Source organism: Gouania willdenowi, chromosome 18 (genome assembly GCF_900634775.1).
Source record: "Gouania willdenowi chromosome 18, fGouWil2.1, whole genome shotgun sequence".
Classification (NCBI taxonomy): Eukaryota; Metazoa; Chordata; class Actinopteri; order Blenniiformes; family Gobiesocidae; genus Gouania; species Gouania willdenowi.
The window spans coordinates 3,917,896-3,941,398 of record NC_041061.1 but is presented as its reverse complement, the minus strand read 5'-3'; the positions used below and the strand labels follow the sequence as shown (position 1 = coordinate 3,941,398).

The 23,503-nt window shown below is 36.9% G+C and overlaps 2 protein-coding genes and 1 non-coding gene across 3 annotated transcripts; all 3 read left to right on the top strand.

Moving 5' to 3' along the window:
* The first annotated feature begins 850 nt into the window (after window positions 1-850).
* Window positions 851-6,355, top strand: LOC114480519 (eukaryotic translation initiation factor 4 gamma 1-like). Its single transcript, XM_028474734.1, has 18 exons — window positions 851-1,008; window positions 1,107-1,189; window positions 1,458-1,850; window positions 2,038-2,184; window positions 2,272-2,508; window positions 2,622-2,726; window positions 3,007-3,300; window positions 3,412-3,541; window positions 3,622-3,936; window positions 4,018-4,139; window positions 4,233-4,405; window positions 4,499-4,624; window positions 4,724-4,805; window positions 4,947-5,045; window positions 5,139-5,282; window positions 5,371-5,452; window positions 5,544-5,684; window positions 5,979-6,355. The coding sequence occupies exons 2-18, from the start codon at window positions 1,112-1,114 to the stop codon at window positions 6,158-6,160; spliced, it is 2,850 nt and encodes a 949-aa protein (XP_028330535.1). The 5' UTR covers window positions 851-1,008; window positions 1,107-1,111; the 3' UTR covers window positions 6,161-6,355.
* On the top strand, window positions 1,887-1,963 carry LOC114480899 (small nucleolar RNA SNORD66). The gene has a single exon (XR_003676187.1). It is a non-coding gene; the product is annotated as a small nucleolar RNA SNORD66 (small nucleolar RNA).
* Window positions 6,356-14,257: 7,902 nt separating the features above from the next.
* Window positions 14,258-19,085, top strand: LOC114480549 (ubiquitin carboxyl-terminal hydrolase 42-like). Its single transcript, XM_028474783.1, has 10 exons — window positions 14,258-14,365; window positions 15,658-15,864; window positions 15,996-16,109; window positions 16,237-16,336; window positions 17,150-17,217; window positions 17,326-17,396; window positions 17,495-17,577; window positions 17,676-17,787; window positions 17,876-18,016; window positions 18,981-19,085. The coding sequence occupies exons 2-10, from the start codon at window positions 15,660-15,662 to the stop codon at window positions 19,083-19,085; spliced, it is 999 nt and encodes a 332-aa protein (XP_028330584.1). The 5' UTR covers window positions 14,258-14,365; window positions 15,658-15,659.
* The last annotated feature ends 4,418 nt before the right edge of the window (window positions 19,086-23,503 follow it).

Sequence of the window (23,503 nt, the reverse complement as noted above, 5' to 3'; positions counted from 1 at the left end):
TACAAAATATCATTAAACTACATTAAAACTATACAAACTATTACAAAATATCATAAAACTACATTTAAAACTATACAAACTATACGTAAAATTTGTCATAAAACTACATAAAAACTAGTAAAACTATTACAAAATGTCATAAAACTACATTTAAAACGACCACAAACATAATAAAAGGTCATAAAAAACATTACTAAAACGATACACACAGTAATAAAAGATCATAAAACGACATAAAAACAATACAAATATTAATAAACTATGAACCTACACAAACTATTACAAAATGTCATAAAACTATACAAACATTTAATTTTTTTAATAAAACTATAATAAAATAATAAAAAATAATATATATACATATAATATAATATTCACAGATTCAGATTTCCAGCATCAATAACTATTTAACAAATGACACCTCTGTCATCAGTGTGAGGAGGACAATATGATACAAGATCATTTTTAATAAACGCATCAGAATAAAAGTCCGTCTGTCTGTCGTTCTGTGTGGTGAGATTAAAACATGAAGCTGTCGTCATAGTTTCCCTTAAATATCCAAATATAATACAAACACAACCAGATTTAATTTTAAAACAGAAAAACGCTGCTTGTTTGGTTTTTAAGCCGAAAAACCAACTAATTTTTTCAGATTTTTTTTGGGGGGGGGGGGGGGGGGATGCTACTCAGAACTGAGTGTTTTTGTGCCCCCCACAGTTTTCTTAATGCCCCCCCAGTTAATGCTGCCTGGCGTTGACTCTGGGTCGTCATGGTAACTCAGAAAAGATGAAAGCCGCATAAAAGCTTTGCAGAACAGCTCATTGTTGACAGGTAGTCATGGTAACTCAGATAAGATGAAAGCAGCATAGAAGCTTTGCAGATCAGCTCATACAAGTTGAAAGTGAAGTATCTTCAGCAGTGAGTGCCCAAAAGACTTTTAAAAACAACTAAAGTGGATCTAATTTTCTACAAAGCAGGTGTCCTCAGTGAACAACATTTGTAGCTAAAGTGAGTAATAATTATAATATTTAATGTGCGTTGGAACTACTTTGTGGAGTTTGAAAGAAGTGGCTCCTAAAAGGTAGTAACATTTCTTTCTCTTACAGCTGCTATGTCTGTGCCAAAGAAAAACATGAAGGAACTTAACAAGAAGGAGGCCATTGGGGACCTTCTGGATGACTTCACAGAGGTGAGCATCAGCTCTATTTTTTCACACTCATTTTATAGTTTACAAATCTTAGATCTTTATTATGGAAAATAAAAACTTTGGGGAAACCAGTTTCAATTGTCCTGTTGTAAACTGTTACTCTGTATGAGATCTTTTTATGACTTTATTGCACAATTGTTACCAAATAGGGCCGTATTCAGTAAAATAAGAACATTAGAATGACCAGTTGGTGACGATAATGTTTTAGTTAAGTTCTTTAAAATAACATTTGTCCCTTGCTCTCTTTCAGCCTCCTGGTTTCAGTCGCTCCCAGCAGGGCCAGCGCAAAGAGCCCAGGAAAATCATCATCCACAGCATGTCTCTAAATTATGACGTGCAACTAAACAAAGCTGACAAAGCCTGGAAACCTACGGTGAAGAAGAGCTCTTGCAGCCGTGGTGTTGAGGAGGTTGTGGATAATGATCCTGAGGTGGCCAAAACTGGGGAGCTGTTCAAGCATTTGCGTAGCATCCTGAACAAGCTCACCCCACAAAAGTTTCCAGAGCTAATGAAGCAGGTGTCTGAACTAACAATAGACACGGAGGAAAGGCTGAAAGGTGCCATTGACCTGATATCTGAGAAGGCCATCTTGGAACCAAACTTCTCTGTGGCCTATGCCAACATGTGCCGCGGCCTAATGGGGGTGAGTGCGTGTCTTTGGGTATTTTGTCTCTATTGGCTTCATTGATGATTGTTCTTAAGTGTCACGGGTCTGGGCCACTGAATGTCAATGATGGTGATGAGGAACTGATGAAGTAATCATATATAATATGTTTCATATCCACTAATAAAATCAGCTTTAGTAATATTCTTCCATATTCCATCAACAGTTGAAAGTCCCCAGCGCCGACAAACCAGGTAAAACTGCAAACTTCCTCTATCTCCTACTCAATCGTTGCCAGAAGGAGTTTGAGAAAGACCAGGATGATGATGAGATCTTTGAAAAGAAACAGAAGGAGCTGGAGGCTGCCAAAGATGTAAGATGACACATTTGTTTGTACCTCAAGAGTGGGTTTGTACCTCAAGAGTGGGTCCCAGATTTAATCATTTGTGTCACCTGTTAGGATGAGGAGCGTGAACGTCTGCGGGTTGAGCTGGAGAACGCCAGGGTTATTGCCCGCCGCCGCTCACTGGGCAACATCAAGTTCGTTGGTGAGCTCTTCAAGCTGAAGATGCTGACCGAGGCCATTATGCATGCCTGTGTAGTTAAACTACTGAAGAACCATGACGAAAAGTCTCTGGAGTGTCTCTGCAGACTTCTCTCCACCATTGGCAAAGACCTGGACTTTGAAAAGGCCAAGGTAAGTACAATAATGAAGCATCTACATGCACCGTATCGCGATGTACCTGGCGATACCCAGCCCTAGTTTATACCTTAGTTGTCATTGCTAAGTCTGTTGTATTTCCCCAACAGCCTCAAATGGACGAGTATTTCAATCAGATGAACAAAATCATCAAGGAAAAGATGACCTCTTCCAGAATCCGCTTTATGCTGCAAGATGTTCTAGACCTCAGAAAGGTAAATGGTTTAGCTTCTTTCTATTTGCAGATCTAATAAAAAAAAAGCAGTTATGTCAAACTTATTGCTTGGGGTGTCCTGATCAGATAATGATGAGTATGTATAATTTGTGCTGATATGGAGTCAGAATACAGGCTGAAATATCAGTATTGTATCAGTAGTGAAAAAGTTGGATCTTGAACACCTACTTATTGCTCTCAATAAAGGTGACGTGTCCAGAAACTAAACCATTTTCAATCATTTGTAATATCTGCTATTTAATTGTGTTTCCCAATCACAGAATAGCTGGGTGCCCCGTAGAGGAGACCAAGGTCCCAAGACTATTGACCAGATTCATAAGGAGGCAGAGTTGGAAGAGCATCAAGAACAGATCAAAGTCCACCAGCAGCTCCTGTCAAAGAAGGAAAGCTCTGGAGGAGGTGGTAGAATCTGTGGGGGGGGCATGGGAGGTCCAGGGTCTCATACACCGGGCGGTGGACCAAATAGCCAGCCTCAGGATGATGGATGTGGGAACACGGTGCCCATCTCCAAGGACAGACCCATCGATACCAATCGCCTTTACAAGATCATAAAGGTCAGCAAAGCTAGTGACGTCAATGAGTCAACTGTTAAAAAGTAGATCATTTGATTTGTTCTATAGGGATGTTGTTGGTTCAAAAATGTACTGTTCTCTGTTGCCTTCTAGTCCGGTGGTATGGACTTAAACAATCTGGTGCTGGCTCCTGGTGGCAAAGCCGGGTGCAAGGGCGTGTGGCGCAGCTGGGAAAAAGGCTGCAGTGGAGGCACTGAAGCTAAACCAGCAAGTGCAGATCAAGGTAAACAATGTCAAATACGTTGACTGACTTGGGTTGGAAGATTGGCTCCTGATCTGTCCTATTTTTCTTCTTCCTTTTAGAGTCAGGGCTTCCTGCTACCAGCACTCTGAACCACTTCTCAGCCCTTCAGCAGACTTCATCACTGTTGTCTTCATCAGACACTGATCACAGAGACAGGGATCACTTTGACAGATCTGGCCGTGTTGATGGACGGGAAGGAAACCCAATCACCAAGAGAAGCTTCAGCAGGGAGTCCCAGGAGCGTGGTGGCAGAAGTGGGGACAACCCAGTCTCAAATGAACCTCTGCTTCGTGTCGCTAGCATGACAGACAGCCAGGACAGAGGCAGCAGAGACCAAGGAAGTAGGGACAGAGCTCCTGTTAAAGACCTCCCAGGTGTGTGACCCAAAGTTGCTGTAGGAATGAATATGATTGAAAGAGCCTTGGCTTTAATGTGTGTAATTGTATCTCCTGCAGCTAAGCGTGAGAGCGCTCCCACCCCCCCTCCTTCTCTCCCCAAACCTTCCCTTAGCGAAGAGGAGATGGAGAAGAAGTCCAAAGCCATCATTGATGAATACCTCCACATTACTGACTTGAAGGTTCAAAGAATTTGACCAACATACAACAGCAGGACATTTACCTGCACGTTGAGTGTGAACATGACTAACGTTTGTCTTCTCCTGGTCCTGTAGGAGGCGCTGCAGTGCGTGGCAGAGCTCAACAGTGCCTCAATGCTTTATGTGTTTGTGCGGCAAGGCCTGGAGTCCACACTTGAACGCAGCACAACTGTCAGGGAACACTTGAGCCTGTTGCTGCATCAACTTGTGAAAGTTGGGACGTTACCCACTGAACAATACTACAAAGGGTGAGCATCTGTCAAAGAACAATGTATTTAAAGCCTGGGTCACACTAAAGATGCTCAACGGCTGACACTGAATTGTTGACTGTGCTGTCATAGGCTACATGAGATCTTGGAGGTAACAGAAGACATGGCCATTGATATACCTTACATGTGGCTGTACCTGGCTGAACTCATCACCCCTATGCTCCATGAAGGAGGGATCCCTATGGGACAGCTCTTCAGGTGAGAAAAGTTGAAAAACATTTGCAATCCGACTGTTTTAATATAATCAATATAATACAAAATGTCCCTTTCTTAACAAAAATGTTTTGTTTGTTCCAGGGAGATCTCAAAGCCTCTGGTGCCTCTGGGAAAGGCTGGCGTGCTGCTGGCACAGATCCTCCAGCTGCTGTGCAAAGGAATGGTATGTACACAAAGGTTTCTGGGTTGAATTTGTCTAAAATAAAATGTGTTGCATTGTCTCAACGCTTTTAAGAATAGGTCATATTTCAACTTGATCTTGTTTTTTTAATCATCTGAACTTGTTTATTTACTCATTTATTAGACTCCCAAGAAAGTTGGGGATCTGTGGATTGAAGCTGGCCTGAATTGGAATGACTTTCTTCCTGAGGACAAAGATGTGAACAAGTTTGTCACTGAGCAGGTATTCAAAACGTTATGGAACCATTAGGTGTAAATGTGAGTCAATGGTTTGCACTGTAGAACCCTGGTTTAAATGTGGACTTGTAACTTTCAGAAAGTGGAGTTCACCACAGGAGAGGAGCTGGGGCCAAAGGAAGTGGTGAAGAAGCAGCTCCTCAGTGGAGAAGAACTCAGCAAACAGCTGGACAGACTGCTTCAAGACAAGGCTGATAACAAGCACATCATGGACTGGGTTGAGGTGTGTGACCGTTGCTCAGACTCTGGAATTCATCTAAATGTAAACACTATTTGATCAAGTGTTTGAAACATTTCTTGCTCATTTTCAGGCTAATTTGGATGAGGAGCAGGCTGCTTCTAATCACTTTGTACGATCACTGATGGCCTCAGTGTGCGGGATCGCTATCATATGTAAGCATAACATAAGCTTCAAACTCTAATGGCAAACTAAATGGTGCTCCCCCCATGTTAACGTGTTGTTTGTTTCTTCTTAAAAACCAAGGTGAACACCCGTACAAGGCCATTGCTGAGCAGATCATGGTAAGAGCCGAGCTGCTGCAGAAATACCTGAATGACGAGGAGAAGGAGCTGCAGGCTCTGTATGCCCTGCAGGCCATGATGGTACACATGGAGGAGCCTGCTAGTAAGTGTTCTTTTATTATTTACCAGGAGGAAAAATACTATTACCATTTTATTAAAATACCACTTTACTCATAAAACTTTATTCTTGAAATATTCTGACTTTAATCCTGTAGTGCCCAGATTTTTATTGTATTTTATTTTAATGTGGCCCTAATACGCCGTTGTACATATGTTTGTTCATTTACATTTAAAATGTCTGTAGATTTCTAAGGACTTTATTGGTACAAAGTGGACTTACTGACAGAAATCCACAGTTCTGCTCCTAACAACTGACCTTTGCATCTTGTTTCTGCAGATCTGCTGTGTATGTTCTTCGACACCTTGTACGATGAGGACATTATTAAAGAGGAGGCCTTCTACAAGTGGGAGACGAGTAAAGACCCTGCGGAGCAAACAGGAAGAGGTGTCGTGTTGAAGTCGGTCACAGCTTTCTTCACCTGGCTCCGTGAGCCTGAGGAGGAGTCTGACAAGGAATAATGTTTAAAAGACAAATGACTCTGAAGTCAACGTTTCTGCCCCCGTTTGGCAAAGCAGGTGCTTCTGCAGTGCGGCTGTTTGAACAATAACGCCCGAGTGGCAGACTCAAATCAATCCTCAGTGAGGATAAATCTTTGTCTTTGTTTTCTTCTGATGGATGGACTTGAAACAATCATTTCTCAATCATTTCCAACCCTGCAGCATAGTTTTGTTCTGCAGTGCTTGTCATGATGTAATAAAATGTGTAAATAACAGATTGTGATGAAGTGATATTTTCACAGACTATGTACTCACCACATCAATAAACAGTCACCTTAGACCTCCACAGCAGCAACACTCAGCACAGCAACACACAACATTTCATCAAACTTGGCAACCTTTAAAAAGTGAAAGGAGACAAAGAATTACACCTGATGGACTTGATCACATGATCAAGGTTCTGGTATTTTCACTCTAAAAAATTAGTTGATCATGTATTTTATACAGTACTTACATAGAGGAAACCACGGCAGGCTCCCAAAAATGAGTGACAGCATCCTATAAGAGACAGTGAGAGGTTAAGGCTGGAAGAAAACTGTAGCTTATGTATAGAACCCTGGTTCTAGGAGTAATATGAGTGAGATGTCTCACTATGGGATGTCTATAGAACAGAACTATGTAAAAGTAACTCACATCAAAAAACTACACAAACTATTACAAATTATCATAAAACTACATTAAAACTATACAAACATTAATAAAATGTCATAAAACTACATAAAACATGAAACAATCATTTCTCTCCCCTCACTCTTTGGCGTTCCCTTCACACCCACCCTTCCTGCTTGTCCCAGCAAGTGTCCTCATAATTAACAAATAAATTCATTAAAAATCCTACAATGTGATTTTCTGGATGTTTTTTTTTCATTTAGTCTCTCATAGTTGAGGTTTACCTATGATGAAAATTACAGGCCTCTCATCTCTTTAAGAGGGAGAACTTGCACAATTGGTGGTTGACTGAATACTTTTTTTTTGCCCCACTGTATAAATCACATGTAAAGATCCCAATTCAAACAGTTCAAAGGTCATACTGTAGCTCTGCCAATATAGCACTGTTAGCTGTGCTGAGCAGTGAATATTTATCATTTTACACTTTAAAATTGTAAAGTCATTAAAGACTAAAATAATTAGGATTGTATATTTTAAGTCTAGAATCTGCAGTAGCTTCCTATTCTCGTGGTAAACGTGTCCATATTTAACAATGACTGCTTTAATGGAACCAATATGACACCAACTAATTGGTAAGTGTGAAAAAAAATAATAATAATAATAATTTGAAGCAAAGTAATGGTGATCAGCATTGCAGGGTTGGGGTCAATTATAATTGTAATCATGTAATTGACAATAAATTACAATCATGGTGTAATTGTAATTAACAGTTCTATGTAAAAATTTACACAACTGTAATAAACAATTATTAAAATGTGTTTCATATCAAACTGTCCCACATTTTATCATTAAAATGAATTAAAATCTGGGGAAATATAAAAATCTAGGGACACAATAAAGGCTCAGATGCACCAAAAATATTAAAACATGTATTTACAATGATTAGGAAGCCTAACAAGGTAACCAATAAATATGAAATAAATGAGATGATAGATATGTGTTTTTAGTGTATTTTACAGCTGATTTAGGACCTGTTGTCATAAGAGATGCTAACAGAAGGCTAACACAAGAGGAAGGCTACCTTTTATTAGCTTATTTATTTCAGCCTTAGTAATTGTGATTCATTGTAATTTAACTTTAGTAAATTCAGAATATAATTGTAATTGACTTCCTGAGGATATATAATCATCAGTCACTGTAATGGTAATTGAATTGTAATTGTAAGTGAAAAATGTAATTGAGCCCCAACCCTGCAGCATAGTTTTGTTCTGCGGTGCTTGTCACGATGTAATAAAATGTGTAAATAACAGATTGTGATGAAGTGATATTTTCACAGACTATGTACTCACCACATCAATAAACAGTCACCTTAGACCTCCACAGCAGCAACACTCAGCACAGCAACACACAACATTTCATCAAACATGGCAACCTTTAAAAAGTGAAAGGAGACAAAGAATTACACCTGATGGACTTGATCACATGATCAAGGTTCTGGTATTTTCACTCTAGAAAAATAGTTGATCATGTATTTTATACAGTACTTACATAGAGGAAACCACGGCAGGCTCCCAAAAATGAGTGACAGCACCCTATAAGAGACAGTGAGAGGTTAAGGCTGGAAGAAAACTGTAGCTTATGTATAGAACCCTGGTTCTAGGAGTAATATGAGTGAGATGTCTCACTATGGGATGCAACCTCTGTCTGCATTCCTCAGAAGCATTATTTCAATCTGCCAATCCTGATTGGCCGGTGAAGTGCGTCCGTCCTCTAGGGATCCACCCACCTCCTATAAAAGGAGGACATGAACAGATACGCACCATTCAATATAAGCCTTTGTTCGAGCAAGAAGGATTGTCTGGGGAGTCATCTCACTCATATTTTCATAGAACCGGGGTTATATACTGTACATAACCCAAAGTTCTATTTCATAATATTTAGTGAGATGTCTCACTAATGAATATGGAAACTCCCGCAGTGCAGACATGCTTATCGAGCAGTATAGCCCCCAGTGCTGAAGTCTGATAACATCAAGACAGTAAAATGTCCAGCATGTAAAAGCAGACAAACGTGAGGGGCGAGGTCCAACTCACCACCGCACAGATGTCCTGGACAGACACTCCCCTGAACAAAGCCCAGGATGTGGCAAGACCCCGAGTCGAGTGTGCACGAAGACCCGTAGGCGGCTGCAGACCCTTCTCGAGTAAGCCAAAGCAATAGCCTCCACCACCCATTGTGACAGGCATTGCTTAGTAACAGGCTGCCCTTTGTGGGGATTGGCCCAGAAGATGAACAGCTGATCGCTCCTCCTGAGGCTCCTCATCATATCCATATAAGTGTGGACTGCATGAACTGGACATAACATTCAGCCACAGCTCACCCTGTGAGGCAGAAAAGGCCAAAAGGTCAATGGGAGAACATGAGCCCACCACCTTCAGCACAAAGACCACGTTGGGTCTCAGAATGATTCTCACATCACCTGGAAAAGCTGAGCACACAACGGGTAAACAGAGAGCATGGATGTCACTGACCCTCTTGGCTGACCCTTTTAAGAGTGCCGGCCTCCACCTGTCAGTGGATCACCAACTTCCTGTCTGACAGGAAGCAGCAAGTAAGGCTAGGAAGCATCACATCTAGCACCCGGTCACTCAGCACTGGTGCCCCCCAGGGGTGTGTTCTCTCCCCACTTCTATTCTCCCTCTACATCAATGACTGCACCTCAGGGGACCCCTCTGTGAAACTCCTGAAGTTTGCAGACGACACCACCGTCATCGGTCTCATCAGGGATGGGGACGAGTCTGCCTTCAGGCGTGAGGTGGAACAGCTGGCTCTCTGGTGCAGGCAGAACCATCTGGAACTGAACCCGCTCAACACTGTGGAGATGACAGTGGACTTCAGGAGAAATCCCCCTCCACTCCCCCGCCCTTACCATTCTGAATAGCAAAGTGGCTACCGTGGACTCCTTCTGGTTCCTGGGATCCACAATCTCACAGGACCTGAAGTGGACCTCCCACATAGACACAACCAGAAAAAAGGCACAGCAGAGGATGTACTTCCTGTGTCAGCTGAGGAAGTTCAATCTGCTCCAGAAGCTGCTGATCATGTTCTACACCTCCATCATTCAGTCTGTTCTGTGCACCTCCATCACTGTCTGGTTTGGATCTACAACCAAACTAGACAAACACAGACTACAAAGGATAATCAGGACTGCAGAAAAGATCATTGTTGTTGATCTGTCCTCCATCCAAGACTTATACCTGTCCAGGGTCAGGAAACGGGCAGGTAGCATCACTGCAGACCCCTCACACCCTGCACACAATCTGTTTAAACTCCTCCCCTCCGGCAGACGCTACAGATCACTGTACGCCAAAACTACCCGCCATAAACACAGTTTCTTCCCCCAGGCTGTCGCTGTGATCAACACTACACAGTCATTGAGTGTCAGACCTGTTTCTGTTACTGTGAAATAACCTGGAACTAAACATAACAACCCTGGATCAACCTGTCACTGAGAATGTTCATGGACATAATATTTTCATTTAAATGTTCACCTGCACTACTCATCAATGTACTACTGCACTATTATCTTATTATTATTATTGTATTTTTATTTCATTTCATTATTATTACTATTATTATTATCTTGTTATTTTATTTAGTTTGCACATATTAGTCTAACTACTCTTTATATTTATGTTATACTTCTTTTTTATTTATTTTCTTTATTCTAGTTGATTGTTATTATTTAATGTTTACACTATCAGAGAGAGCACAGTTCACCAAGACAAATTCCTCGTGTGTATTCAATACATTACTTGGTCAATAAAGTTGTTTCTGATTCTGATAGAAGCAGATAAACACTTTGGTTTGGTAAAGCATGCTCTACTAGCAACATCTATTCACCCGTTCCTTTACAACCAACCAAGACAGGACTAAAACAACAACAAAGTCTTTTGTTTATTGTGGACATTTCCTTATTGCTATCTGGAGACATTCACCAGTGTCCCGGTCCAGACAACATACCGACGACAGAGGGACGCAATGTCAACACATCAAACAGCAAGAGCACCACCGCTAACCTACAGGTATGCACACTATGCACATCGTATTACACATCTCAGCAACAAACTTACCCGTACAATTCTATCCCGTCTGCGAGTGCTGCTGCGACCCCGATGCCCAGTCCGAGCCTGACAGCCCACGCGACGAGACCACCTGGAGCATGGAATGGAGTGGACACCTTGGATGCTACTATTACAAAACATCATAAAATTACATTAAAACTATACAAACATTAATAAAATATCATAAAACTACATTACAACTACACAAACTATTACAAAATATCATAAAACTACATTACAACTACACACACTATTACAAAAATATCATAAAACTGCATTAAAACTATACAAACATCAATAAAATATCATAAAACTACATTACAACTACACAAACTATTAATAAAATGTCATAAAACTACATTTAAACTGTACAAACATTAATAAAATGTCATAAAGCTACATTAAAACTATACAAACATATATAAAATATCATAAAACTACATTAAAACTATGCAAACATATATAAAATATCATAAAACTACATTAAAACTATACAAACATATATAAAATGTCATAAAACTACATTAAAACTATACAAACATATATAAAATATAAAACTACATTAAAACTACACAAACTATTACAAAATGTCATAAAACTACAAAACAACTACACAAACTATGACAAAGTGTCATAAAACTCCATTAAAACTATACAAACATTCATAAAATGTCATAAAACTCCATTAAAACTATACAAACATTAATAAAATGTCATAAAACTACATTAAAACTATACAAACATTAATAAAATATCATAAAACTCCATTACAACTACACAAACATTAATAAAATGTCATAAAACTACATTAAAACTAAACAAACATTAATAAAATGTCATAAAACTACATTAAAACTATACAAACATATATAAAATATCATAAAACTATATTAAAACTATACAAACATTAATAAAATATCATAAAACTACATTACAACTACACAAACTATTAATAAAATGTCATAAAACTACATTACAACTACACAAACTATTAATAAAATGTCAAAACTCCATTAAAACTATACAAACATTAATAAAATGTCATAAAACTACATTAAAACTATACAAACATTAATAAAATATCATAAAACTACATTAAAACTATACAAACATTAATAAAATGTCATAAAACTCCATTAAAACTATACAAACATTAATAAAATGTCATAAAACTACATTAAAACTATACAAACATTAATAAAATATCATAAAACTATATTAAAACTATACAAACATTAATAAAATATCATAAAACTACATTATAACTATACAAACATATATAAAATATGATAAAACTACATTAAAACTATACAAACTATTACAAAATATCATTAAACTACATTAAAACTATACAAACAATAATAAAACATCATAAAACTACATTAAAACTATACAAACTATTACAAAATATCATAAAACTACATTGAAACTATACAAACTATTACAAAATGTCATAAAACTACATTAAAACTATACAAACTATTACAAAATATCATAAAACTACATTAAAACTATACAAACAATAATAAAACATCATAAAACTACATTAAAACTATACAAACTATTACAAAATATCATAAAACTACATTAAAACTATACAAACTATTACAAAATGTCATAAAACTACATTAAAACTATACAAACTATTACAAAATGTCATAAAACTACATTAAAACTATAAAAAAAAATTATTAAAATCTCATAAAACTACATTAAAACTATACAAACATATATAAAATATCATAAAACTACATTAAAACTATACAAACATAAAATATCATAAAACTACACAAACATATATAAAATATCATAAAACTACATTAAAACTATACAAACATTAAAAAATATCATAAAACTACATTAAAACTATACAAACATTAATAAAATGTCATAAAACTCCATTAAAACTATACAAACATTAATAAAATGTCATAAAACTACATTAAAACTATACAAACATTAATAAAATATCATAAAACTACATTACAACTACACAAACTATTAATAAAATGTCATAAAACTACATTAAAACTATACAAACATTAATAAAATGTCATAAAACTCCATTAAAACTATACAAACATTAATAAAATGTCATAAAACTACATTAAAACTAAACAAACATTAATAAAATGTCATAAAACTACATTAAAACTATACAAACATATATAAAATATCATAAAACTATATTAAAACTATACAAACATTAATAAAATATCATAAAACTACATTACAACTACACAAACTATTAATAAAATGTCATAAAACTCGATTAAAACTATACAAACATTAATAAAATATCATAAAATTACATTAAAACTATACAAACATTAATAAAATGTCATAAAACTCCATTAAAACTATACAAACATTATTAAAATCTCATAAAACTACATTAAAACTATACAAACATTAATAAAATATTATAAAACTACATTAAAACTACAAAAACTATTACAAAATATCATAAAACTACATTAAAACTATACAAACTATTATAAAATGTCATAAAACTACATTAAAACTACACAAACATTAACAAAATGTCATAAAACTACATTAAATCTACAAAAACATAAATAAAATATCATTAAACTCCATTAAAACTACACAAACAATTACAAAATGTCAAAACTATACAAACATTTAATTTTTTTAATAAAACTATATAATAATATATATATATAATATAATATAATATTCACAGATTCAGATTTCCAGCATCAATAACTATTTAACAAATGACACCTCTGTCATCAGTGTGAGGAGGACAATATGATACAAGATCATTTTTAATAAACGCAGCAGAATAAAAGTCCGTCTGTTGGTCGTTCTGTGTGGTGAGATTAAAACATGAAGCTGTCGTCATAGTTTCCCTTAAATATCCAAATATAATACAAACAGAACCAGATTTAATTTTAAAACAGAAAAAAGCTTGTTTTGACCTGTTTATTCTTTAAACAGATAAACGTTTATTCAATGTTCCCGGGTTTGGAGGGGGGGGGGCGCTACCCTGAACTGAGTGTTTTTGGTTTTTGTGCCCCCCGCATTTTCAGATTGCCCCCACCCACAATTTTCTTAATGCCCCCCCTGGTTAATGCTGCCTGGCGTTGACTCTGGGTCGTCATGGTAACTCAGATAAGATGAAAGCTGCATAGAAGCTTTGCAGTACAGCTCATTGTTGACAGGTAGTCATGGTAACTCAGATAAGATGAAAGCTGCATAGAAGCTTTGCAGTACAGCTCATTGTTGACAGGTAGTCATGGTAACTCAGACAAGATGAAAGCAGCATAGAAGCTTTGCAGACCAGCTCATACAAGTTGAAAGGGAAGTATCTTCAGCAGTGAGTGCCCAAAAGACTTTTAAAAACAACTAAAGTGGATCTAATTTTCTACAAAGCAAGTGTCCTCAGTGAACAACATTTGTAGCTAAAGTGAGTAATAATTATAATATTTAAAGTGCGTGGGAACTACTTTGTCATAAAATCACTATTTAAATCTAGTCTATTTTTAACATAAAATTGTCTAATATTGTCTACACATTTGGGAGCACAGTGGTGTTTTGGTTAGCACTTCTGCCTAACAAGAAGGTCCTGGGTTCATGGACTAAACACTTGGTCCTTTCTTAGTGGAGTTTGAAAGAAGTGGCTCCTAAAAGTTAGTAACATTTCTTTCTCTTACAGCTGCTATGTCTGTGCTTTTTCTACTGTTTTTATGGAGGTGTCTTGACTGGTTGGTATAAACTTTTAAAGAAGGAGTTTCTCTGTACATGCTCTATGGCAGTGTTTCTCAAATGGGGGTACGTGTACCCCTAAGGGTACGCAATGGCACTACAGGGGGGTACTTGAGAAATAGAAAGAGAGGAAAATTAACACAAAAAAGTATAAAAAAATATGGGGTTTTGTAATGTTTATTTTAGTTAAAAATGATAATCGTACAAAATATTACCAACAACTCAAAATGACAAATTCAGAGAAAAATATTCTGGATAATAAAAATAACAGAAATACAACAACAAAATAAACAAAATGACACTGAAAACAAATGCACTGAGAGAGAAAAAATACTATTAATAGCAACAACCAGGGTTGAGGTCAATTACATTTTTCAGTTATAATTTCATTTTTTTATCCACATAAAATCCATTACAATTACGTTCTCAATTACTAAAGTTCAATTACAATTAATCACAATTACTGAGCCTGAAATAAATAACCTAATAAACGTTAACCTTCCTGTTAGCATCTCTTATGATAATGACTCTTAAATCAGCTGTAAAATACACTAATAACAATTATTTATCATCTCATTTATTTCCTATTTATTGATTACCTTGTTAGGCTTATTAATCAATGAAAAGATAGGTTTTAATATTTTTGGTGTGGGCGTCTGAGCCTTTGTAGTGTCAGTATACCCCTACATTTATATTGTTTTTTTAATGGTAAACTGTGGGAAAGCTTGATATAAAACATGCACTAAATTAAAACTGACAATTTTTTATATAATTTTCATGGCAATTACAATTGCAAAGTCAATTATCTAAATCAATTACTATTTAACTACGATCATGACAGCAACAAGATTATTTAAAATAATTATAATTGAGCCCAAACCTGCATGTAACTGCTTTCAATTATAGCTAAATATAGATGGTGCTATGCACTTAAATCAGGTTGAAAAAGTGGAATGTAATTGTATTGTAATTACATGTGCTTTGTGTGTTCAGCTATGAACAGTGGATCTGACATTGAATTGCCCCAGACGGTCCAGTTCTCTCCTGACCAGCTCATCCTAAACTGGACCCAGGTCCATGACATCGGTGCAGGTCTGCAGAACATGGGGAACACCTGCTATCTCAACTCAGCTCTGCAATGCCTCACCTACACGCCTCCATTGGCTAATTACATGCTGACCAGGCAGCGCTCCACGACGTGTACGTTTCTGATTTACTCATCTGTTTTCACTCTTTTTAACAACTTCTACACCATTGTTGATCACTTTTGGTATATCTATGTGCTCCTTTCCAGGCTAATTCCTCTAATTGCTCATCTTTTATTTTTGTAGGTCATCACAAGCCAGGGTTCTGTATGACGTGCACCATGCAGAACCACATCCTACAGGTTTTTGAAAACTCTGGGAAAGTCATCCAGCCTACTGGTGTGTTCAAGGCACTCAAAGGTAAGTGACTCCAGCAAAGCTAGAATATTGAAGCTTTTCCTTTCAGGTAAAGTTTTTACTAAGACGACATCAAACTCAACTTTTCTTGTGTTTAGTTTACTAAGATGTGTTGTTTTTTTAATTGCAGGGATTGTAAAACACATCCAGTATCATGAACAGGAGGATTCCCATGAGTTTGTGAGACACATAGTGAATGCTATGCAACAGTCCTGTTTACCTGGAACCAAGTAAGTTTCATTCAGCTGTCCAGCATAGAGCTGGGACATAACAAGGTTTAACATTACAGTTGAGTCACATAAAGTCATTACTTTGGAAAGTCAATAAAAACAAACGTCTGTCGCCATGGCAACAGAAGAACATAGATTGTACTTTTAAGGGTGTGTTTGTGCATGTGTACGGTTATTTTATCTACCATAGTTTTCAGTTTGTCTGTACGTCCTCCTTTTCTCACTTGCACTGTAACAGTGAACATTTTAGGAGACTAATTATCTGTGAGAAAGTCTATCAAGCAGGGTTGGGCTCAATTACATTTTTCAGTTACAATTATCTTTTCAATTATCGATGTTCAAATACATAATTCAATTACGATGACTGAGACCAGCACTTTTTTACAATTCCAATTGAATTACAATCATTTTTCATCCTCAGAAAGTCAATTACAATTGTGTTCTCAATTACAATTACTGAGCCTGTAATAAATAATCTGACCTGTTAGCATCTTTTATGCTAACAGGTCATGAATCATCTGTAAAATACACTAAAAACAAACATCTATCATCTAATTTCTTACTTATCTATTGACGACCTTGTTCGGCTTCCTAATCAATAAAAATATAGGTTTTAATACACATTTTATTTGGTAAAATGTGGGAAAACTTGATATGAAACATCTGTGTCAAATTTTCATGGTATTTACAATTACAAAGTCAATTATCTAAACTTAATTAGCAATTACGTGATGATAATTATAATTGACCCTAACGTTGATATTAAGACACATGTTAATTGTTGTTTGACACCATGTTTTGTGCTTCTGATAGACTGGACGGGCAAACGCAGGAAAACACGTTCATCGAGCAAGTATTTGGAGGCTATTTGCGCTCCAGAGGTAAAATATTTGTGACTTTTTTATACTCCAACATATTGTTTGTGTTTTCATAACTTGACTCAACTACATACATGGCATTGATTGATGGTTTTTTTTTTCCTTTTTCAGTGAAATGTTTCAAATGTGAAGCAGTTTCAGACACATTTGATCAATTTCTGGATATGAATCTGGAAATTCAGGTAATTAGTTGGATTGTTCCATTTTATCTGATGAACGTTTAAAGATTTGTTCATCGGAACGTGATGAGTTAAAAAGTGTTATTTTTCTTCCCATGCAGACAGCTTCCAGTGTGTCTGAGGCAATGGAGCAGTTTGTTAAGCCAGACCAGCTGGGTGGTGATAATGCTTACAAGTGCTCAAAGTCAGTGAATGATTCTTTACCAAATGTCTGCTTTTTTTCTTCTTATAATCATAGTAGTTTTCCAGCAAACTAATGAAACAATGATTTCCTTCCATTAGATGTGAACACATGGTCACTGCCACAAAGACATTCACAATTGACCAGAACTCCAACGTGCTCCGCCTCTGTCTCAAGAGATTTGATCCTTTCACTGGAAGAAAGATCACAAAGGTATCCTCACTATGTGCAAATAGAAGATGATCTCATGTATTCTGTTGCTTTGTGACTGCTTTTAATTCCTGTTTTGTTCGTTAATCAGCACGTGCAATACTCAGAGTCCTTGGACCTACGTCCCTTCATGTCTCAGACTGAAGGAGAGCCTCAGATCTACAGCCTGTACGCTGTACTGGTTCACTCTGGAAAGAGCGTTGATTCAGGACACTACTTCTGCTGTGTTAAGGTAGTGCTTTTTACCTGCTAAGCCAGTGTTTCTAAAATGGGGGTACGTAATGGCCCTACAGGGGGTACTTGAGAAAGAGAGATTGAGGAAAATGAACAAATGAAATCATTATTTGCAGTTAAAAATGATAATCATACTAAATAAGCAGTGGCTATTTGTACGGTTGCCGTATCAATATACCGACATTCTATCTGTACGCAGTGCCCCTTTTTGACCAGTTTAGGTCACGTGACTAAGACTAAACCTAAGATGCTATGTGGTTGTACTTCGGCAACCGTACCAATAGCACCGGGGGTTGTCTGTACGGCAAACGTACAAATAGACACTTTTCTCATAAAACAACAACAAAAACACACAAAGTAAGAGACAAATATACCGATTAATAAAAATAACAGACAAAATACGCAAAATAACAGAAAAAAACAAAATGGTGATAGAAATGATTTTGATTAAAACATGAACTGAAAAATTAAGACTCAATCTTGGTCCTACACCAGGTGGAGATGACTGGAATTCATCAAAACTATAGAAATAAATCTATTGAAGCTCTAAAACTGTTTCATTCCACTTGTTTACCAGATGATCATTACGCTCTGTGCTGAAAATTGTGTCAGGGTTGGGGTCAATTACATTTTTCAGTTACAATTACATTCTCAATTACCCATGTTCAATTACAATTCAACATGATTACAGTGACCAGCATTTTTAATTAATTAATAAGTACATATGTGTAAAACTGTACATATAGAACTGTAACATGGTTCCCCAGTTTTGTGTTAAATTACAATTGACAATTTTTCTGGAATTTTCATGGCAATTACAGTTACAAAGTTAGTTATCTAAACTAAATTACAAGATATAATTACGCCATAAATGTAATTAATCATCATTGATAATTGACCTCAACCCTGGCTTGTGTAAACGTCATTTGAGAGCTATAGCTGAGTGTGTGTGTGTTTTACAGGCTAGTGACGGCCAGTGGTATAAGATGAACGACTCTAGAGTGTCTATAAAAGACATCGATACTGTCCTCAACCATCAGGCCTATGTTCTGTTCTACATCAAGTAAGTAAATCATTCATAATCAATCATTTCAAAAGTATTTTTTCCCGCTCAATTTAGAAGTATTGATGGGGAAAAAAATCCTGTAAAACGATGAATTAGAATCTATTCTGCTTCTTTGGGCTGTTTTGAAGATAATTTTATGATTTCATTTCATAGATCAGCAAAGATGATGGAAGAGGCAAAGACCATTGGAGCCATCAGCCACCACTCAACATCACTACTGGGTTCTACGTCTCTCCGTGAGGAGCATGAGGCCCAGGTCAGCTGTGATCTAGAGGACAATCATCCTGTTCCAGTGTCAGCAGTGAAGGTGGAGGAATCTCCAAAGAAGAAAAAGAGACGGATGAACCGAATCACCAGGTGGATGCAGAAGAGGGTCTTCACCTGCTGCCAGCCTGAGGAGTCCACGTCTCTTTCTGAAGAGCTCATGCCTCCCCCTGAGAAGCCCACAAGTCTCTGTGAAGAGCATGAGGTCCAGGTCAGCTGTGATCTAGAGGACAATCATCCTGTTCCAGAGTCAGCAGTGAAGGTGGAGGAATCTCCAAAGAAGAAAAAGAGACGGATGAACCGAATCACCAGGTGGATGCAGAAGAGGGTCTTCACCTGCTGCCAGCCTGAGGAGTCCACGTCCCTCTCTGAGGAGCTCATGCCTCAACCTGAGGAGACCACGTCTCTTTCTGAAGAGCTCATGCCTCCCCCTGAGAAGCCCACATGTCTCTGTGAAGAGCATGAGGTCCAGGTCAGCTGTGATCTAGAGGACAATCATCCTGTTCCAGAGTCAGCAGTGAAGGTGGAGGAATCTCCAAAGAAGAAAAAAAGATGGATGAACCGAATCACCAGGTGGATGCAGAAGAGGATCTTCACCTGCTTCCACCCTGAGGAGTCCACATCCCTCTCTGAGGAGCTCACGCCTCATCCTGAGGAGCCCACGTCTCTTTCTGAGGAGCCCACGTCTCTTTCTGAAGAGCCCACGTCTCTTTCTGAAGAGCCCACGTCTCTTTCTGAAGAGCCCACGTCTCTTTCTGAAGATCTCACGTCTCTTTCTGAAGATCTCACGTCTCTTTCTGAAGAGCCCACGTCTCTTTCTGAAGAGCCCACGTCTCTTTCTGAAGAGCCCACGTCTCTTTCTGAAGAGCCCACGTCTCTTTCTGAGACGTGAAGAGCTCAAGTCTCTTTCTGAAGAGCTCATGCCTCCCCCTGAGAAGCCCACATGTCTCCGTGAAGAGCATGAGGTCCAGGTCAGCTGTGATCTAGAGGACAATCATCCTGTTCCAGAGTCAGCAGTGAAGGTGGAGGAATCTCCAAAGAAGAAAAAAAGACGGATGAACAGAATCACCAGGTGGATGCAGAAGAGGATCTTCACCTGCTTCCAGCCTCAGTGACAAACTGTTTAACATTATTTGAACAAAAAAAAAAAAATGAAAACATTGACTTAATGTTACAACCTGAGTACAATCACTTTGTAAAAAAGTCCCATTTATTGTTTGAAAAAAAGAATAAAATCTGCAAAACAAAACAGATGAAGTGATATTTTCATGAAAACACATTAACAAAGATTAATGCTGATTAATGATCATATAGACAAAGTAAAATTCATTATAAATGAGCTCACAAATATGAATTATTACTGACTCACTAAAAATAATAATGCTAACTACCAGGATCATTCACACTTTAAAGGCTTGGAACAAATTTATATCCCACTAATTATCATACAGTACGTCACAATGTATGGGCAGCTCTGATCTGAATGAAACCTGGAGGAATAATTGAGGGAATAACCTGACATAAATGAGTCAAATTTCTTAAAGCTGACAAACGGAAATATGAATTTTTGAAATTTCACCAATGATGAGAATTATGGATTTTTCAATTTTTGAACGTGATCCAGAATCAGTGGATTGATCCAGATCCCCTCTAAAATGTTATGAAATTTTCCATAGAGTAAAGTCTATCTTTGGTTCAAATTTTGTCAAAATCCGTGAATCACTTTTGATGTTTTTCTGTTTACAGACAAACACATAAATAAGAAAGATTTAATGACCTGATTTTAAATTTAAAAAAACTCATAACTCTGACACACAAAGTTCAATCAGCCTCAAATTTCACACAAATAGCAATTGTCTAAGCCTAATCATGACTGCCTTGAAACAATTCCCATCATGCCTTGCGTTGTCGACTGGCGCCATTTACGATCATGTTCACTGTTAGCACCTATGTTGCGCCATAATAGAAAAATGCTTATAACTCTAATATACAAAGTTCAAACCGCCTCATATTTGATACACATGATGACTGTACATCATTAAAAAAGACTCACTCTCAAAATTACCCATCATGCTTTGCATTCTCAGAGGGCACCGCTTTTAGTGGCGTCAAATGCCAACAGCTGTAGCGTAAGACGATATGTCATGTTGACTTCAAAATAGTGTTGGATGAATCTTATAAGATGGGAGCAGGTCGCTGATGAAGAAATAACAGGCTGTGATCAGTGGGAGGGGCCTAAAATGTCACCAGAAAATCCTTCGCCATCACATTCTAAATGCTGTGTCTTGGCTATTTTTCAATGGATTTGCATCAAATTCACTGAGAGTGATTTTTAACTGGTTTTCTCTTCATACTGGGTTTTTTCGACTGTCACCATTTTGCACGCCACAATAGAAAAACCGCTATAACTCTAATACACAACGTTCAAACAGCCTCATATTTGATACACATGACTCTCCAGCCCTAAACAAGAATCAATGGGAAAATTACCCATCATGCTTTGAATTCTCAGATGGAGCACACCATAATAGAAAACCGCTATAACTCTCATCTACAAAGGTAAAACAGTCTCATATTTGACGCACATGTATCAACATCTTTTTGCTTCTTTCTTTCCTCTTTAATTGGAATGATGTGTTAGCGCTCAGGAATGTTAATGTGACGTAAGACTTTGGATCAAACATGGTCTATGTTCTAATTTGACTTTTTGAGCTCAGGTTAACTTTGACTGTTTATATTCTCACACAAGGAGATGATATGGACACGTTTGTTAGAGCATGATGTTTCACAGGAGCATCATGGGTGATTTAACACGAATGAGCAAAAGAATCAGAAACATTTAAGACGACAATCCTGATTAGCTTAAATTGATAAACTTAGCTTAGCATGATCCAGATCGGTGGAAACGAAAGAAACAGATTAATCCATATCTGTCAAGTTTTGGATTTAAAAATAAGGGAAATTTTCTGGCGCCCACGAAGAGCCGTCCCACTCGCCCAACCAAGCTCCAGTATCCCTTATATTATAAGACAGGTGTACAAGAAATCTAAAATACCCACTTATCAATCACTTGCTAAATACAATTATGTGATTAGAATCTGGTAGGTCGTCCTTTATTAACATTGAAGTGCTGTGAACATTCCTACCAGGGCTGGACGATATGGACCAAAACTCATATCTCAATATATTTTCTCAAAATGGTGATATATGATATAAATATAGATAATTTTATTTCGAATGAAGTCTGAGAAAAAAGAGAATTCTGGGTTAAATTTGCTGATGCTAAATGCTACACAGGCTCATTTATTAACAAACAGCTGATCAATATGTGCCACTTTTGGTTTTTTCTCCTGTAAGGGACAGCATGTGTGAGTGACATGTAATCTGTAATATGGCTTGTTATGGAGAAGCTCTGAGTTAGGACTCTGTTCTGAGAAGTAAAAGCAGTGACTCTTAAAACTAGTATTTTGATACAAAATAAGCTATTATATATAATAGAAAACTCGATACATCTTGATGTATCGCCCAGCCCTAATTCCTAAATTATAAAACAGCCTAAATTAAAACATAAATGGATATATTAAGCACGTGTTTATTTATTATTATTATTATTATTATTACTAGTACAGTGCCCGTCAGAAGTATGCATTCATGAGCTTCAGTAGAGTTAATTATGTCCAAATGAGTATGTGTTTGAAGGTTGGATGTACAAAAAGGTGTACATACTCTGTACTCTGGAGTGTTATAAAGGGTTTATTTTCGACTGCAAAAAAAAAAACATTGTGTGCCATTTCCCTGGTTTAATTCTATGGAACATGAACATGATGAATGTGTTTGTTTTTTTAACTCACTTATATTTTTTCGTTTGGTGTATTTTTCTGTAGTGTATGTTTTTTGGAGTCATTATGTGTATTTGTGAATGTTCCTGTTGTGCTTTTGTATAATTATAGTTTTTTGTTGCCATTGTAGTGTGATTCTGTTGTCATTTTGTGTATTTTTGTATAAATATTTAATTTTGTGTATTGTTACGCATTTCTGTTGTAATTGTGTGTACTTTTAGTATAAATATTGCTTAGTTTTGTTTTATTTTACTCATTTAGTATATTTTTAATATAAATAAATAAATACCTTGTGTGTGTGTTCCGTGAATTGTTT